At 41.4% G+C, this 19,529-nt stretch overlaps 1 protein-coding gene across 7 annotated transcripts in view; it reads right to left on the minus strand.

Annotated features, from left to right (window-relative positions):
* The window catches only part of LOC115202268 (caskin-2-like), a 94,857-nt gene extending 75,706 nt beyond the window's left edge, over positions 1 to 19,151 (minus strand). For 3 of the 7 annotated variants that reach the window (XM_029766345.1, XM_029766337.1, XM_029766327.1), the window contains exons 1-2: positions 18,795 to 19,149; positions 10,158 to 10,696 (exon numbers count right to left, since the gene is read on the minus strand). In XM_029766345.1, coding sequence (XP_029622205.1) covers positions 10,158 to 10,251 — 94 coding nt within the window. In that variant the 5' untranslated portion in view covers positions 10,252 to 10,696; positions 18,795 to 19,149. Of the gene's footprint in view, positions 1 to 10,157; positions 10,697 to 18,794 lie in introns of all 7 variants that reach the window. The other 4 variants (XR_003879934.1, XM_029766294.1, XM_029766309.1 and 1 more) reach the window with 3 other exon arrangements.
* Between the last annotated feature and the right edge of the window lie 378 nt (positions 19,152 to 19,529).

Here is a 19,529-nt window from a genome sequence, read left to right on the forward strand (position 1 = left end):
AGCCTCTAGCCCTGCTCAATATGCCTTAACCAACCATGTTGTTCCACCTCCTACATATGAGATGACATCATCCGGTTTAAACGTCTCTAGAGACTAGAGGTTGACCGATTAATCGGAATGACCGATTAATTAGGGCCGATTTCAAGTTTTCATAACAATCGGAAATCGGTATTTTTGGATGCCGATTTGGCCGATTGTTTTTTTGGGGGTTTTTTTTACCTTTATTTAACTAGGCAAGTCAGTTAAGAACACATTCTTATTTTCAATGACGGCCTAGGAACGGTGGGTTAACTGCCTTGTTCAGGGGCAGAACGACAGATTTGCAGCTCGGGGATTCAATCTTGCAACCTTACAGTTAACTAGTCCAACGCTCTAACCACCTGCTTTACATTGCACTCCGCGAGGAGCCTGCCTGTTACGCGAATGCAGTAAGAAGCCAAGGTAAGTTGCCAGCTAGCATTAAACTTATCTTATAAAAAACAATCAATCATAATCACTAGTTAACTACATATGGTTGATGATATTACTAGTTTATCTAGCCTGTCCTGCGTTGCATACACTGCGTGCACAATTATTAGGAGAGTGAGTATTCTGATCTTATCATTGTTTCTATTCACATTTTCGAACTCCAAACCATATGAACTTGAATGCTTATTGGATTTAATCGTTTTCAGGTGATGTGTATTTGTGTAATGAGGGAGGGTGTGGCAAAAGTGAATAACACCTTATATCAAGGTGATCATAATTATTAGGCAGCCTCATTACCTCAGGTAAAATGGGCCAAAAAATCAATTTAACTGACACTGAAAAACCCAAAAATGTAAAATGCCTTTCAGACGGATGTGACACTCTTTAAATTGCTAAACTATTGAGGTGTGACCACCGGACATTCAAACGTTTCGTTGCGAATAGTCAACTGGGGCGCAAAAAACGCATGGGGAAGAAAAGGCGCAAATTAACTGCAAAAGACTTGAGAAGAATTAAACTTCAAACTACCAGGAACCCATTATCCTCCAGTGCCACCGTATTCCAGAACTGCAACCTACCTGGAATGTTCAGAAGTACAAGGTGTCAAGTGCTCAGAGACATGGCCAAGGTCAAGAAGGCTGAAACACGACCACCACTGAATAAGATTCACAAGTTGAAGCGTCAAGATTGGGCAAAGAAATAACTGAAGACAGATTTTTCAAAGGTTTTATGGACAGATGAAATGAAAGTGACTCTTGATGGGCCAAATGGATGGGCCCGTGGCTGGATCAGTAATGGACACAGGGCACCACTTTGAGTCAGGTGCCAGCAAGGTGAAGGAGGGGTACTGGTATGGGCTGCTATCATTGAGGATGAGGTAGTTGGACCTTTTCGGGTTGAAGATGGACTGAAACTCAACTCCCAAACCTACTGCCAGTTTCTGGAAGATTCTTTCTTCAAACAGTGGTACAGAAAGAAGTCCTCAGCATTCTAGAAGGCCATGATATTTATGCAGGACAATGCTCCATCACATGCATCCAAGTACTCCACTGCTTGGCTAGCCAGCAAGGGCCTCAAAGATGCCTGAATAATGACCTGGCCCCCTTCCTCACCTGACTTAAATCCTATTGAGAACTTGTGGGCCCTTCTCAAACGTGAGATTTACAGTGATGGAAGACAATACACCTTTTTGAACAGCATTTGGGAGGCTGTGGTTGTTGCTTCAGTGAAAAGTCATCGTGAACAGATCAAGAAACTGACAGACTCCATGGATGGAAGGCTCATGGCAGTTATTGAAAATAAGGGTGGCTATATTGGTCACTGAATATTTTTGAAAGGCCAAAAATGTTATATAATTGTCATTTTGTGTTACTTATCTGTTACACTTACTCTAAAAATTGAGAATAAACAAGTGAGTTGAGAGAAATTATTTTTGTAATTTAGTTGCCTAATAATTTTGCACACTAATAGTTGCCTAATAATTGTGCACACTTATATATTTTCCTGAGAAAGACAAAACTCACTTTTCCTTTGTTAAACATTCAGGTTTGAGGTTCAATAACATTTTGGATTGACTGAGAGCATTGTGTTTGTTAAACAATAAAATGAATCCCGAGGAATACAATTTGCCTAATAATTGTGCACGCAGTGTATAATCGCTTAGGTACACGTTGCTCCAACCATAAACATCAATGCCTTTTTTAAAATCAATACACAAGTATATATTTTTAAACCTGCATATTTAGTTAATATTGCCTGCTAACATGAATTTATTTTAACTAGGGAACATGTGTCACTTCTCTTGCAAACAGAGTCAGGTTATATACAGCAGTTTGGGCCGCCTGGCTTGTTGCGAACTGTGAAGACTATTTCTTCCTAACAAAGACAGCCAACTTCGCCAAACAGGGGATGATTTAACAAAAGCGCATTTGCGAAAAAAGCACAATCGTTGCACGACTGTACCTAACCATAAACATCAATGCCTTTCTTAAAATCAATACACAGAAGTATATATTTTTAAACCTGCATATTTAGCTAAAAGAAATCCAGGTTAGCAGGCAATATTAACCAGGTGAAATTGTGTCATTTTGCGTTCAGTGCACGCAAAGTCAGGGTATATGCAACAGTTTGGGGCGCCTGGCTCGTTGCGAACTAATTTGCCAGAATTTTACGTAATTATGACATAACATTGAAGGTTGTGCAATGTAACAGGAATATTTAGACTTAGGGATGCCACCAGTTAGATAAAATACGGAACGGTTCCGTATTTCACTGACAGGATAAACGTTTTGTTTTCGAGATGATAGTTTCCGGATTCCACCATATTAATGACCTAAGGCTCGTATTTCTGTGTGTTATGTTATAATTAAGTCTATGATTTGATAGAGCAGTCTGACTGAGCGATGGTAGGCACCAGTAGGCTCATAAGCATTGATTGAAACAGCACTTCCATGCGTTTTGCCAGCAGCCCTTCGCAATGCATTGCGCTGTTTATGACTTCAAGCCTGTCAACTCCCAAGATTAGGCTGGTGTAACCGATGTGAAATGGCTAGCTAGTTAGCGGGTGCGCGCTAATAGCGTTTCCAACGTCACTCGTTTTGAGACTTGGAGTAGTTGTTTCCCTTGCTCTACATGGGTAACGTTGCTTCGAGGGTGGCTGTTGTCGATGTGTTCCTGGTTCGAGCCCAGGTAGGAGTGAGGAGAGGGACGGAAGCTATACTGTTACACTGGCAATACTAAAGTGCCTATAAGAACATCCAATAGTCAAAGGTATATGAAATACAAATCGTATAGAGAGAAATAGTCCTATAATTCCTATAATACCTAGAACCTAAAACTTCTTACCTGGGAACATTGAAGACTCATGTTAAAAGGAACCACCAGCTTTCATATGTTCCCATGTTCTGAGCAAGGCACTTAAACGTTAGCTTTCTTACATGGCACATATTGCACTTTTACTTTCTTCTCCAACACTTTGTTTTTGCATTATTTAAACCAAATTGGACATGTTTCATTATTTATTTGAGGCTACATTGATTTTATTGATGTATTATATTAAATAAAAATAAGTGTTCATTCAGTATTGTTGTAATTGTCATTATTACAAATAAGAAAAATCGGGCAATTAATCGGTATCGGCTTTTTTTGGTCCTCCAATAATCAGTATCGGTATTGAAAAATCATAAATCGGTCGACCTCTACTAGAGACTCTCTCTCTCATCATTACTCAATGCCTAGGTTTACTTCAAATGTACTCACATCCTACCTTACCTTTGTCTGTACACTTTGCCTTGAATCTATGCTATCGTGCCCAGAAACCTGCTCCTTTTACTCTCTGTTCCGAACGTGCTAGACAGCTAGTTCGTATAGCCTTTAGCCGTACCCTTATCCTACTTCTCCTCTGGTGATGTGGAGGCTAATCCAGGTCCTGCAGTGCCTAGCTCCACTCCCACTCCCCAGGTGCTCTCATTTGTTGACTTCTGTAACCGTAAAAACCTTGGTTTCATACATGTTAACATTAGAAGCCTACTCTATTTTACATTTACATTTTAGTCATTTAGCAGACGCTCTTATCCAGAGCGACTTACAGTAGTGAATGCATACATTTCAATTCATTTCATACCTTTTTTTTCTTCTTTTTTTTCGTACTGGCCCCCCGTGGGAATCAAACCACAACCCTGGTGTTGCAAACACCATTGCAAACACCATGCTCTACCAACTGAGCCACAGGGAGGCCCAAGTTTATTTTACTCACCTAAGTTTATTTTATTCACTGCATTAGCACACTCTGCCAACCCGGATGTCTTAGCCGTGTCTGAATCCTGGCTTAGGAAAACCACCAAAAACCCTGAAATCTCCATCGCCAACTATAACATTTTCCGCCAAGATAGAACTGCCAAAGGGGGCGGTGTTGCAATCTACTGCAAAGATAGTAATACAGAACTCTGCAGGCTATCCAAGTCTGTACCCAAACAATTCGAGCTTCTACTTCTAAAAATTCACATTTACATTTACATTTAAGTCATTTAGCAGACGCTCTTATCCAGAGCGACTTACAAATTGGATTCACCTTTTCAGAAACAAGTCTCTCACTGTTGCCGGTTGCTATAGACCTCCCTCTGCTCCCAGCTGTGCCCCCGATACCATTTTTGAATTGATTGCCCCCCATCTATCTTCTGAGCTCGTGCTACTAGGTGACCTAAACTGGGACATGCTTAACACCCCGGCCATTCTACAATCTAAGTTTGATGCCCTCAATCTCACACAAATTATCAATGAACCTACCAGGTACAACCCCAAATCTGTAAACACAGGCACCCTCATAGATGTCATCCTAACTAACTTGCCCTCCAAATACACCTCTGCTGTTTTCAATCAAGATCTCAGCGATCACTGCCTCATTGCCTGCATCCGTAATGGGTCTGCGACCAAACGACCACCCCTCATCACTGTCAAACGCTCCCTAAAACACTTCTGCGAACAGGCCTTTCTAATCGACCTGGCCGGGGTATCCTGGAATGACATTGACCTCATCCCGTCAGTAGATGATGGCTGGCTATTCTTTAAAAGTGCCTTCCTCACCATCATAAATAAGCATGCCCCACTCAAAAAAATGTAGAACTAGAAAGAACTGCAAAATCTGGACCCATACAAATCAGCCGGGCTAGACAATCTGGACCCTCTCTTTCTAAAATTATCTGCCGAAATTGTTGCAACCCCTATTACTAGCCTGTTCAACCTCTTTCGTATCGTCTGAGATTCCCAAAGATTGGAAAGCTGCCGCGGTCACCCCCCTCTTCAAAGGGGGTGACACTCTAGACCCAAACTGCTACAGGCCTATATCTATCCTACCCCGTCTTTCTAAGGTCTTCGAAAGCCAAGTTAACAAACAGATTACCGACCATTTAGAATCCCACCGTACCTTCTCCGCTATGCAATTTGGTTTCAGAGCTGGTTATGGGTGCACCTCGGCCACGCTCAAGGTCCTAAACGACATCATAACCACCATCGATGAGAGACATTACTGTGCAGCCGTATTCATCGACCTGGCCAAGGCTTTCAACTCTGTCAATCACCACATTCTTATTGGCAAACTCGACAGCCTTCGTTTCTCAAATGATTGCCTCGCCTGGTTTACCAACTACTTCTCTGATAGAGTTCAGTGTGTCAAATCGGAGGGCCTGTTGTCCGGACCTCTGGTAGTCTCTATGGGTGTGCCACAGGGTTCAATTCTCGGGCCAACTCTCTTCTCTGTATACATCAATGATGTTGCTCTTGGTGATTCTCTGATCCACCTCTATGCAGACAACACCATTCTGTATACTTCTGGCCCCTCTTTGGACACTGTGTTAACTAATCTCCAGACGAGCTTCACTGCCATACAACTGGTTCATCCTTGGGAGCAATTTCCAAATGCCTGAAGGTACCACGTTCATCTGTACAAACAATTGTACGCAAGTATAAATACCATGGAACCACGCAGCCGTCATACCGTTCAGGAAGGAGACGCGTTCTGTCTCCTAAAGATTAAGGAACTTCGGTGTGAAAAGTGCAAATCAATCCCAGAACAACAGCAAAGGACCTTGTGAAGATGCTGGAGGAAACAGGTACAAAAGTAACTCTATCCACAGTAAAACGAGTCCTATATTGACATAACCTGAAAGGCCGCTCAGCAAGGAAGAAGCCACTGCTCCAAAACCGCCATAAAAACGCCAGACTACGGCTTGCAACTGATACAAGATACAATCTTCGGCAAAATCATTCAAGGAGATTCCTGCAAAAATATTATTTGAAGATGAAGTTAAGTTAATCTTTAAGCCGATGTATAACACTTGTATATTTTATGGATGTTTATTATGTATATTCCTGTTTTTTGAATTTGGCGCTCTGCAATTTTACCGGATGTTGGCCAGGTGGGACGCTAGCGTCCCACATACCCTAGAGAGGTTAAACAATTTAAAGGCAATGCTACCAAATTCTAATTGAGTGTATGCAAACTTCTGACCCACTGGGAATGTGATGAAAGAAATAAAAGCTGAAATAAATCACTCTCTCTACTATTATTCTGACATTTCACATTCTTAAAATAAAGTGGTGATCCTAACTGACCTAAGACAGGAATTGTGAAAAACTGAGTTTAAATGTCTTTGGCTAAGGTGTATGTAAATTTCCGACTTCAACTGTATGTGAAAACAGTGCGTTTCTATGATCTGTGGTAAAAAGATCATTCGAAATTTAATAAAAACATGATTCTCTGTCACATTGCTCCCCACGTCACCGCAAATCTAAAAAAAAAAAAAATGTAACTTGGCAAGTCAGTTAAGAACAAATTCTTATTTACAATGACGGCCTCAGTGTTTGAAAATCACTGTTTTTAAAATGTTTAAACTTTGATGTCATTGTGTAGAACTTTATATTTGTTTCTACAAAATTTAGAAATCAAATCAGTCACATGCGCTGAATACAACCAGTGTAGACTTTATCGTGATATGCTTACTTACAACCCCTTTCCCAACAATGCAGAACTAAAAAGTAAGACAAATTAGCAAAAAAAATTACAAGGAAATAGTAACACAAAATAACGATAACAAACCTATATACAAGGAGTACCGGTATCAAGTCAATGAGTGCAGTTACTGTGGATAGTCAGATTAATAGTTTGATTAAAACGTTTACATGCTTTGCAAGTAGAACGATTTCCCTAATAATCCTGTTTACGTGGACACATCTGAAATCAGGCTACCTGATGACACTGATAAATGCAGAAAATCGGCAATCAAAATAAACGTCCTACCACGGCGAACATGTTATTTTGGTAAGCATAATTGATAAAGTTTGTATGTGAAAACTACTTCTAAGACACATACATTGTTGTTCCGAACACACTTCACTCGTGTTAATAAAGGAGGCTAGCTCGGCTGGTGTTTACATGTCCTAATAATTTGAAAGATTGCTCAGAAAACCAGGTGTTTTAATCGGTGTATGCTTACTTAGATTTTGACCTTACGTCGATTAAGTTAAGCAGAGTAAAGTGTTTACATGACTATTGCATAATCTAAAATAATCAGTTTAATATCTAATTATTAGTGTGCATGTAAACATACTCAATTGTGCAGAGGTACGAGGTAGTTGAGGTAATATTAACATGTAGGTAGGGGTAAAAGTGACTAGGCAATCAGAATAGATAATAAACAGAGTAGCAGAAGCGTATGTGAAGAGTATGAAAGTGTGTCTATGCGTGAGTGTGTTTGGCATCAATATGCATGTGTGTTTTGTGTGTGAGCGTATGTAGTCGAATGTAGTGTGTGTGTATGTGTGTTGGAGTGTCAGTGTAGTATGTGTGAGTAGACTCCAGTGAGTGAGCTGGTGCAAGAGAGTCAGTGCAAACAAAAAAGGGGTCAATGCAAATAGTCAGGGTAGCCATTTGACTAGCAGTCTTATGGCTTGGGGTTACAAAGCTGTTCAGGAGCCTTTTGGTCCCAGACTTGGCTCTCCGGTGTCACTTGCCGTGCGGTAGCAGAAAGAACAGTCTATGACTTAGATGGCTGGAGTCTGACCATTTTTACGGCCTTCCTCTAACATTGCCTGGTATAGAGGTCCTGGATGGCAGGGAGCTCGGCCCCAGTGATGTACTGGTCCATATGCACTACCCTCTGTAGCGTCTTACGGTCAGGTGCCAAGCAGTTGCCATACCAAGCGTGATGCAGCCAGTCAAGATGCTCTCAATGGTGCAGCTGTATGTTGACACTGGTATTGTGCAGGATATAATGAAAATGAGGTTGAAAAGTGGGAGTTGCCCTTTAATATGAACGCTTGACAGGGTTTACAACCCCATGGCAGACAAAGAGACCTTTATAGTGTAATTACACCTTATGTCCACCATTCTTACAATATAATAGTCTGCTGAATTTGATAAACACAGGAAAAACACAGGGTACGCCGAGACCACTTAACTATGACAACCTCCCCATCCCTCATATCCCATCATCTCTCCCCTCTGGGTCAGAGCAATTCATGTTTGTTTAGAGCCAAAAGAGGGTCCCGAATAGCACAGAGGGTGATAGGTTATCACAATGATAAAGCAGCCCAACCTCCTGGCCTGGGACTCTCAGTTCTCTCAGTCACTGGGCTGTGTGGTGTCATGTTGAACTCAATGTCGGACACTATCTCGACAGTGAATGAGCAGAGAGAAGCAACAAAATACAGGAGTCCTCCAGAACGTCTTGCACCTTGTGCCATTGTGGTTGTGGAAAAACAGCAGCCCGGCACTGTCATTTTAGTAATTACATAGGCCTCTCAGAACACGACAACACTCATAGTCAGAGAAAAAGTCCTCCTGGGTGTGTGAGTAATGGTCTTTGTGTTTGTAAACTATGCCAGTAGGTGAATTTAGTGATTGGAAGAGCAGAAGGATAAAGGTGCAGTAAACTGAAGTTGCTAGACCATTGTAGTTGGCGATAACAGCTTTTGAGAGCAGAAAGATCAGAGGACTTGATAGCACAAGAAGCAACTGAGTTCCCCTCAGACCTTTGAGGCATTTGTGATGGGGGTCTGCAAGTGGGAACCCACCCACCCCATCCACAAACCCTCATACAGCGGATAGCAACTCTTTGGATAGAAAGTGTCCCTCTCAAGGGAGACGATATAGATGGCTGTAAGCTTATGGTCCAGTGAATTAAAACCCGGGGAGAATGTGGATAGGCTTTCAGTTTCCCGAATAGAGAGAGTTCATTAGTGCGCCATCATCATAAGGGCTGGATTGGAGCTGGCCTGGCTAATCCAGAGGGATAGATTTCCCCAAAGCTTTAGCTGAGGCTCAGCGTCTTCTGTAGTTAAGTTCCTGAAGCTTGATCTCAGAGTAGAGAGTTGAGAGCACTCACCTCCTCTCAGCACAGCTCCCCTGAACAAACACACTCAATCACTGAACATAAGGATCACTCTACATTCAATAGGTTTAGCTCCAACACTCCACTTTGTAAAAGGTAGGCTATCTTTCACATAATCCAATAACAGAGTTTATCACTTTTTCATGAGAAAGAAAATACACATAACTGTGTGGGGCGGCAGGTAGCCTAGCAGTTAAGAGCGATGGGCCAGCAACCGAAAGGCCGCTGGTTGGAATCCCCAAGCCAACTAGGTGAAAAATCTGACGAGCAAAGCACTTACTCAGATTTGCTCCTGTATGTCGGTCTGCATAAGAGCATCTGCTAAATTACTGAAATGTTATTTGTTGAAATATTGAGTCAACCAGCAGACCTAGAAAACTGGTTGATGAGTCAGTTAGATAGCAAACACAGGGTTATGCATCATGTCTGAACAACTGAGAACTGTCGATTTCCGCTGGCTCGACTAGCCTACTCCTGTTAGAGAATCTATTGGCGTAGACGTTTAGCAGGATCTATTGATTTGGGAGACGTTTAGTAGTTATGACAGGTGTGGCATCAGCAGCAGCAGACAGAACTAAGCAAACTGCTTGTTTAAGCATGTTACCGATTGCCTTACTGCCTCCAGAGGAAGAGATTTCTGACTGTGCGCACATCTAATTGTCTTACTTAGGCGCCATCTGCCAATAATCCCAAAGCTTGGGCAAATAAACATAACGGAGATGTATTGCACAGCACACTCCCTCAGCCTTTCAGCGACCTAAAACAAACCTGGCTATGAGATTTAAGGGTAACTTGAGGACTCACTGTTTCGGCTGGCTTTGAGCTTGGCCAGTAGTTTCTGAGTGGAGGGCAGGTCTCCGCTCTTGACGGCCTGCAGTAGGTCCTGCTCCTTCCCCATGACGGTCCAAGGTGTGTAAGCGCTTCACTGGTGTCCGTCCAGAGTCCAGGCAGCGGCTTCCTCACAGCGCCATGCTAAGGCACAGCCGCATCAACCTACCTCAGAGTTACTGTCCTCACAGAAACACACACAGCTGACAGGTGAGGGAATGTGAAGCAGTAGAGGGGAGGACACTCACAGCCTCAAATCAGCTGTCTCAACTCCCAGTCCGGTTACGGATACCAAGTCAAGGGAGGCCTGAGAGACAGAAAATCTCTTTTGCTGCTTAAATTTCCTGTTCAACGTTCTTTCGGTCTTTATTTGATAAATATTTTATTGTACAGAGAGTGTCAGGGGTTGGCGTTATGTGGAGCTACCATTTATGTACTTGAGGGCCCCCGGTGGGTGCTATGGTCAGAGCACAGAGAAGGCTGGAATGGAGCCGCATGAACCAGCAGGCCAGAATCTGAGAACAGAGAAAACGAGAATAACAGTTAGGTTAATAAGCTATATCATAGTCCAGACTCAATACTGGACAAACCACACACCCATGCAAGTCTGTCAATGCCCATATGGCTATAGAAGACATGGAGGCTAAACCAAAGCAAGGCCGTCAACCCCAAGGAACCCCAAGGAAGCGTGTAACCCCAAGGAAGCGCCAACCCAAAGAACAGCAACAGGGTTTTTACCATGCATCAACAAAATTCCACCCCAATGCTATGGGCTTATTCATTTGGAAATTAATCAAAATATTAAACTGGGAAGAAAAAACTATTTGCCAAAGTCCAGGGTGCCTAGGATCTCTTTTTCATTTTTAACCTGGCTTGCCCTTACATGAAAAATCAGTGGAGTGCCCTTTATCTCTCAGGAAAATGAAACAGTGAGGGAGGGATTAATATCCTGAAAAACTCAAAGAATCTCCCCACAAAATGAACATCTCACTCACATACATAAATACACATCGTTGTCACTTCAATTCATAGTGAGCAGTAAATATCTGAGATTAAATTAAGCAGCCTACGCTATCCATCCCCCTCAACAACAACAACAAGGCTGGTAAACAGTGCAATTTATGAGAAAACAAATGTGGTTTAATGACTGCAGTGCATACCAGGACTTTATGGACAAATGGTTCATGAGAGAGCAACTTGCCCATAGAGGATGATGGACATTTTTTTAGAGCCTTTTCAGCAAGTGAGCTGGTGTTATTTACAGTTTTCCTTGAGGCTCTGAGATAAGGTTTTCAATGCTTGACCATGTATCAAATGCAATTTGAATAGGAGGCTACTTAAACTCTTCCAGCCCAATGGCCAAGAACAGTTGAGAGAAATGAGAGCAAGAAGTAGCCTAGTTTAGGAGTGTTTGTTGCTTTTAAACACTTGACATATATTTGTTTCACTTAAGATGGGAGCAGAATTAGATAGAACTTGTGCATGAAAGTACAATAACGCAAACTGTGATGTGTTCACGATCACACTGAACGGGCAGTGTGAGGAAAGGAGACAATGAATATGATGAGTCTATCTCTCCAGCTCAGTTAGCTACAGTACCATTCATTTCCCCATTAGACAGCTCAGCAAGCGTTATGTCAAAATACGTTCGTTATTCACCAAATACGGAGTTTCGCTGAGAAACTATTGTAATTTACTCCCGTCACGCCCTGTATGTACCTCCAAAAAAGTGAAACTGAAAAAAATATATTGTCTGGAAAGAATGTATTGTTTTTGACCAAGCGCGCATGCACCAAATCCACCTCTTCAGCACCTCCAATAAAATCACTTATTACTAATGGTGTGCAACTGCAGCCTGCAATTTGGGGCGTTTCTGCATGTGGGCATTCCTGCAAGCACACTTTGCTAGCACACGGTGTCGCCCCCGCTTCCTGCCTGCTGTGTACCGGAGTCCTCTTTGCTAGCTAGCGGGAGGGACACCAGTGTACTTCGCTCTCGCCTACCCTCACTGTTGTTTCTAAACACCTACCAGGGTGTTTACAAACACTACAGGAACAAGATCATCCACACGCATTGATCACATTTGTACTAATACTGTTGAACTTTGTTCTAAAGCTTTATCTGTACCCATTGGCTGCATATTCAGGAAAGCTAAAGTTCCAAAAGATGGGCCTAAAATAGTTTATAAGATATCATACAAAAGATTTTGCTGTGAATTATGTGGATGATGTTAAAAATATATATTTGTTTGTCTGATGTTATTAATAAGGAGCATCCAGATGCTGCACTTGATTAATTTATGATAAACATGTTTGATAAACATACACATGTTAAGAAACTGACTGTTAGAACGGTTAAGGCTCCATGGATTGATGAGGAATTGAAAAACTGTATGGTTGAAAGAGATTGGGGAAAAGGACTGGCTATAAATCTGGCTGCACATCTGACTGACTGGCTGACTTACGGCAAATTGTGACTAAACTTAAAAATAAAAAACTATTCAGAAGCCAAGATCAATGACAAAGAATGATGGAAGAAAACCTGAGTACTTGAAATTAAATTATGGGAAGACAGACAAATTTAACTCCATCTTTCGTTGAATCAGATGACTTATTCATCACAAAACCATTTGATGTTGCCAATTATTTTAATGATCACTTCATTGGAAAAGTGGGCAAACTTAGGCAGTAAATGCCAACAATGAACAGTGAGCAATCGTATTCAAGCATAAAAAAAACGAATAATGAAAGAAAAGCATTGTAAGTTTGAATTTTGTAAAGTTAGTGTGGGAGAGGTGGGAAAATAATTGTTATCAATCAATGACAAACCTCCTGGCTAGAGGTCGACCAATTAAATCGGCATGGCCGATTAATTAGGGCCGATTTCAAGTTTTCATAACAATCGGTAGTCAGCCTTTTTGGACACCGATTATTATATTGCAATCCACAAGGAAACTGCATGGAAGGCTGACCACCTGTTACACAAGTGCAGCGTCAAAAGGACCTTGTGGCTGCAAGGAGCCAAAGTAAGTTGCTAGCTAGCATTAAACTTAGCTTATAAAAAAAATAAAAACAATCTTCACATAATCACTAGTAACTACACATGGTTGATGATATTACTAGATTAACTAGCTTGTCCTGCGTTGCATATAATCAATGCGGTGCCTGTTAATTTATCCTTGAATCACAGCCTACTTCAACTTCACCAAACGGGTGATGATTTAACAAAAGCACATTGCCGAAAAATAGCACAATTGTTGCGCAAATGTACCTAAAGATGAACATCAATGCCTTTCTTCAGGGTATATGCAACAGTTTGGGCCGCCTGGCTCGTTGCGAACTGTGTGAATACAATTTCTTCCTAACAAAGACTGTAATTAATTGGCCAGAACTTTACATAATTAAGACATAACATTGAAGGTTGTGCAATGTAACAGCAATATTTAGACTTAGGGTTGGCACCCAGTCGATAAAATATGGAACGGTTCTGTATTTCACTGAAAGAATAAATGTTTTGTTTTCGAAAATGATCGTTTCCCGATTTGACCACATTAATGACTAAAGGCTCGTATTTGTGTGTTTATTATATTATAATTAAGTCTATGATTTGATATTTGATAGAGCAGTCTGACTGAGCGGTGGTAGGCAGCAGCAGGCTCGTAAGCATTCATTCAAACAGCACTTTCGTGCGTTTGCCAGCAGCTCTTAGCAATGCTTGAAGCACAGCGCTGTTTATGACTTCAAGCCTATCAACTACCGAGATTAGGCTGGCAATACTAAAGTGCCTAATAGAACATCCAATAGTCAAAGGTATATGAAATAGAGGTCGACCGACTATGATTTTTCAATGCCGATACCGATTATTGGAGGACCAAAAAAAAGCCAATAACGATTAAAAATCGGCCAATTAATATTTATTGACATTTAATCCTAGTAAAAAGTCCCTGTTTTAACTCAGTTAGGATCACCACTTTATTTGAAGAATGTGAAATGTCAGAATAATAGTTGAGAAAATGATTTATTTCAGCTTTTACTTCTTTCATCACATTCCCAGTGGGTCAGAAGTTAACATACACTCAATTAGTATTTGGTAGCATTGCCTTTAAATTGTTTAACTTGGGTCAAATGTTTCAGGGAGCCTTCCATAATAAGTTGGGTGAATTTTGGCCCATTCCTCCTGACAGAGCTGGTGTAACTGAGTCAGGTTTGTAGGCCTCCTTGCTCGCACACGCTTTTTCAGTTCTGCCCACAAATGTTCTATAGGATTGAGGTCAGGGCTTTGTGATGACCACTCCAATACCTTGACATTGTTGTCCTTAAGCCATTTTGCCACAACTTTGGAAGTTTGCTTGGGGTCATTGACCATTTGGAAGACCCATTTGCGACCAAGCTTTAACTTCCTGACTAATGTCTTGAGATGTTGCTTCAATATATCCACCAATTTTCCTCCCTCATGATGCCATCTACTTTGTGAAGTGCACCAGTCCCTCCTGCAGCAAAGCACCCCCACAACATGATGCTGCCACCACCGTGCTTCACGGTTGGGATAGTGTTCTTCATCTTGCAAGCACCCTTTTTCCTCCAAACATAACGATGGTCATTATGGCCAAACAGTAGTATTTTTGTTTCATCAGACCAGAGGACATTTCTCCAAAAAGTATGATCTTTGTCCCCATGTGCAGTTGCAAACCGTAATCTGGCTTTTTTATGGCGGTTTTGGAGCAGTGGCTTCTTCCTTGCTGAGCGGCCTTTCAGGTTATGTCGATATAGGACTCGTTTTACTGTGGATATAGATACTTTTGTACCTGTTTCCTCCAGCATCTTCACAAGGTCCTTTGCTGTTGTTCTGGGATTGATTTGCACTTTTCACACCAAAGTACATTCATCTCTAGGAGACAGAACGCGTCTCCTTCCTGAGCGGTATGACGGCTGCGTGGTACAATGGTGTTTATACTTGCATACTATTGTTTGTACAGATGAGCGTGGTACCACACGCATTTGGAAATTGCTCCCAAGGATGAACCAGACTTGTGGAGGTCTACAATTGGCTGATTTCTTTTGATTTTCCCATGATGTCAAGCTAAGAGGCACTGAGTTTGAAGGTAGGCCTTGAAATACATCCACAGGTACACCTCCAATTGACTCAAATTATGTCAATTAGCCTATCAGAAGCTTCTAAAGCCATGCCATAATTTTCTGGAATTTTCCAAGCTGTTTAAAGGCACAGTCAACCTAGTGTATGTAAACTTCTGACCCACTGGAATTGTGATACAGTGAATTAAAAGTGAAATAATCTGTCTGTAAACAATTGTTGGAAAAATTACTTGTGTCATGCACAAAGTAGATGTCCTAACCGACTTGCCAAAACTATAGTTTATTAATATGGCTTGGGGGCAGTATGTCGACATCTGGATGAGAAGGGTGCCCAAAGTAAACTGCCTGTTTCTCAGGCCCAGAAGCTAGGATATGCATATAATTGGTAGATTTGGATAGAAAACACTCTAAAGTTTCCAAAACTGTTTAAATAATGTATGCGAGTATAACAGAACTTATATGGTAGGCAAAAATCTGAGGAAAATCCATCCAGGAAGTGGGATTTTTTTATGTGGGTATTTTCAATTGAATGCCTATAGAGTATCTAATGGGTTAGGACCCAGATTGCAGTTCCTATGGCTTCCACTAGATGTCAACAGTCTTTAGACATTGTTTCAGGCTTGTTTACTGAAAAATGAAGAATGAGACCTTTCTGTCAGTGGACTGTAGAATCATGCAGTGCTGGTTTGCGCACGTGACCGAGTGCACGCCCTTCGTTGTTTTTCCTTTCTATTGAATACGCTATTGTCCAGTTGAAATAATTTCAATTATTTAGACAATTGACCATCTGAGGATTAATTATAAACATCGTTTGACATGTTTCGACGAACTTTACCGGTAGTATTAGGATGTATTCGTCTGCATGTTGTGACCGCCTTTGAGCCAGTGGATTACTGAACAAAACGCGCCGACAAAACAGAGTTTTTGGGATATAAAGAGGGACTTTATCGAACAAAACAAACATTTATTGTGTAGCTGGGACTCTCGTGACTGCAACCATATGAAGATCTTCAAAGGTAAGTGATTAATTTTATCGCTATTTCTGACTTTTGTAATTCCTTTACTTGGTTGTAAAATGTTTGTATGCTTTTGTAAGCGGGGCGCTGTCCTCAGATAATTGCATGGTATGCTTTCGCCGTGAAGTCTTTTTGAAATCTGACAAAGCGGCTGGATTCATCTTTAAGCCGATGTATAACACTTGTATTTTTGTGAATGTTTATTATGACTATTTCTGGATTTTGAATTTGGCGCTCTGCAATTTCACCGGATGTTGTCGAGGTGGGTCGCTAGCGGAAGCCTGCGCCAGAAAGGTTAAAAAGAAATTTTTGGAGTGGTTGAAAAATGAGTTTTAATGACCAAAGGAACTTAAACGTTAGCTTTTTTACATGGCACAGTGCATTTTTACTTACTTCTCCAACACTGTGTTTTTGCATTATTTAAACCAAATTGAACATGTTTAATTATTTATTTGAAACTAAATTTATTTTATTTATGTATGATATTAAGTTAAAATAAGTGTTCATTCAGTATTGTTGTAATTGTCATTATTACAAATATATATATAAATAAATCGGCCGATTAATCGGTAGCGGGTTTTTCGGTCCTCCAATAATCGGCATCGGCGTTGAAAAATCATAATCGGTCGACCTCTAGTGTGGTGTAGCGCATGGCAGTTCTCTAGGCCCTGAACTCTTTTCTATTTTTACCTATGACCTGCCACTGGCATTAAGGGGATCCTAATAAATGCCAAACACCAACAGATCTGCTCGACAGGCGGGGGCAAAGGACACTGTCTACCAATCGTCCCCAACTCCCGCTAGCACAGCAGGCGGGAAGCGACACCATGGACTAGCTAGCTTGATAGTTAGCTCGCTAACTAGCAAGCACATGGTGTCGCTAACTATCACGCTAGCTAGTCCATGGTGTCGCCTCCCGCCTGCTGGGCTAGCAGGAGGTGGGGACGATTGGTAGACAGTGTCCTTTTTTTTAAGCTAACTAGCAAGTACGTGGTGTCGCTAGCACACAGTGTCGCTCCCGCTTGCTGTGTACCGGTTCTTAGGACGAGCTGGTTAAGCTAGTACACAGTGTCCTTCACTCCCGCCTGCCGAACACCTGCCCTCGCTGTCGGCAGGGGCGAAGGACACCATCTACCGGTGTATGGCTAGCTAGCTACTGTTGCCGCACCTTCTTCTGTGAGTTTATTGGCGGCTGGCATCCAACATTATTGTGCATTAACCCCACTTACTGTACTGGAGCGCCCCCGCTTCCTGCATGTGCCAACTTAAAAATGTACCAATAAAAGTATAAAGAGGGGTTCCTGCAGATGCAGGAATACCCACATGCAGAAACACCCTAAATTGCGGGCCAATTGCACCCTTCTCCTCATTACTGCCATGCACAGGTCAACTGATACAGCAGGAGTACAGTATCCCAAAAGATCATTGATAAACATTTATTCCAACCTTTTTTGGAAGTACATACCGAGTGTGAAGGCAGTAAATGACGATAGTTGCTCAGCAAAACTCCATATTTGGTGAGTATAGGAAACATATTGACATAACGTTTGCAGAGCTGTCTAATAGAAAAATGAATGGTGGCTAACTGGGCTAGAGTGGCTACTCGTCATATTCATCGTCTCCTCCTCTACCCAGTTCAGATCAACCTGGCCAGGAAATTCATGTGCAGCAAAGTGTTGCTATGTAAACATACACCGTTTTGAGAAAGTTCACAGTGTGCACAGCAGGATCCCACTAATGAGATGGTGTCTGCACAGCACAGCTCTGCAGTCTGCACTGTTCTTTTGTGTGAACATAACTTGCTACATTACATAACCTGGCAGTCTCAGTACACCACACACCCAAAGAGGTGCACAGGGCGTAAGCAAAGCTGTCATTCCCAATAACAGTGATCATGTCCTCCTCCTCTTCCCCCACCAATGCCATTAGCCAGTCTTTTCATGCTTGCTGCATTGCTGGCAAGGGGTCACACAATATGAATGTGTGTTGAGAGGTTGGAGTGTGTAGCTGGTGATGGGGTGCAACTTTATTCACTGGTCCCAATAGAGAACTACACCATGATGTAGGATTTAGATTATGGATCATTTATTGCCAATAATGTGTTTTTAGAAATAGACCTAGTTAGTTATTGTTCATCCAACTGTAAGATAGTTATTATTCAATTCTAAAATTATCCATAAATAACACACACATTACAAAGCATGGCGCAAACGTGCAATGCAACTTGAACTGGACTGGGTTATTATGAAAGGAAAAATGCCGTTAGCTAGTAGCCCTTACAACATATGTAGCAAGCCTATCACTTTTGCTAGCCTCTACTTTTCAATCTCGCGGTTGCTTCGTTCACTAAAATGACATGGCTAGCTAGCTAGCAAAGCTAACTAGTGTGCCAGCGACCTTCGGACTGAACTTCTTAACTAGCAACACTAGTTTCCCGAGCCCGTCGGTAGGGGCCATTCCTGTCTTATCCATAATTATAACGTTTGAATTCACATTTGTCTTACCTTATACAGTGTTGTTGTTGCATGTTAGAAAACGGGAATACATGTCAAGGTGGCAGTTTTCAGAGAGCCCTCCAAGGTCCAAGCAAAAGTAATCGTAGCCTTCCAATAACTACAGGAAAGTAATTTTGAGTCAGTCTCCCACTGAAAGCGAATCTTAGTACTCCTCTTGTGTCCAGTAAACACATAACCTACTCTTCACAAATATATGTGAAATATAAAAAGACATAAAAGTTTGTATAATTTGATGCAATATTTTCCAACTCCGACGCGAAAGCCAGACTCCGCTACATTGTCACTTGCTCCGTCAGATCCAATCCAGAAAATGTTCGTCCCTCCCACAGTCGTCTGTCCCCGCTTTCCCTTACTCGCGCCAGTGCGACTTGAAATGATATGAAATAAATAATATAAATAAAAAATACATAACATGCACTACACTACATTTTAAAGCTAGAATCCCTAGTTGTACATACATTTTTAATATTTAATATATAGAATTGATTTTTGAAGATGATAACATAAATGCCTATGAGCTTAGTTCAACTGTTGTACCCATCAGAACCAAAAATGTGTTTGTAAACAATGTAAATGTATTTAAACAAATTGTATAGCCTCAAAACATGGTTACAAATATAATGTTGATATCATGGCTGGTCAGTCCTTGCATCCATAGCTCTATGTATTTGAGTTACAATTTGGTTTCAATTAAGGACTCTAGCTTAATTAGGTTTGTAAAAT

Source organism: Salmo trutta, chromosome 1 (assembly GCF_901001165.1).
Source record: "Salmo trutta chromosome 1, fSalTru1.1, whole genome shotgun sequence".
Taxonomy (NCBI): domain Eukaryota; kingdom Metazoa; phylum Chordata; class Actinopteri; order Salmoniformes; family Salmonidae; genus Salmo; species Salmo trutta.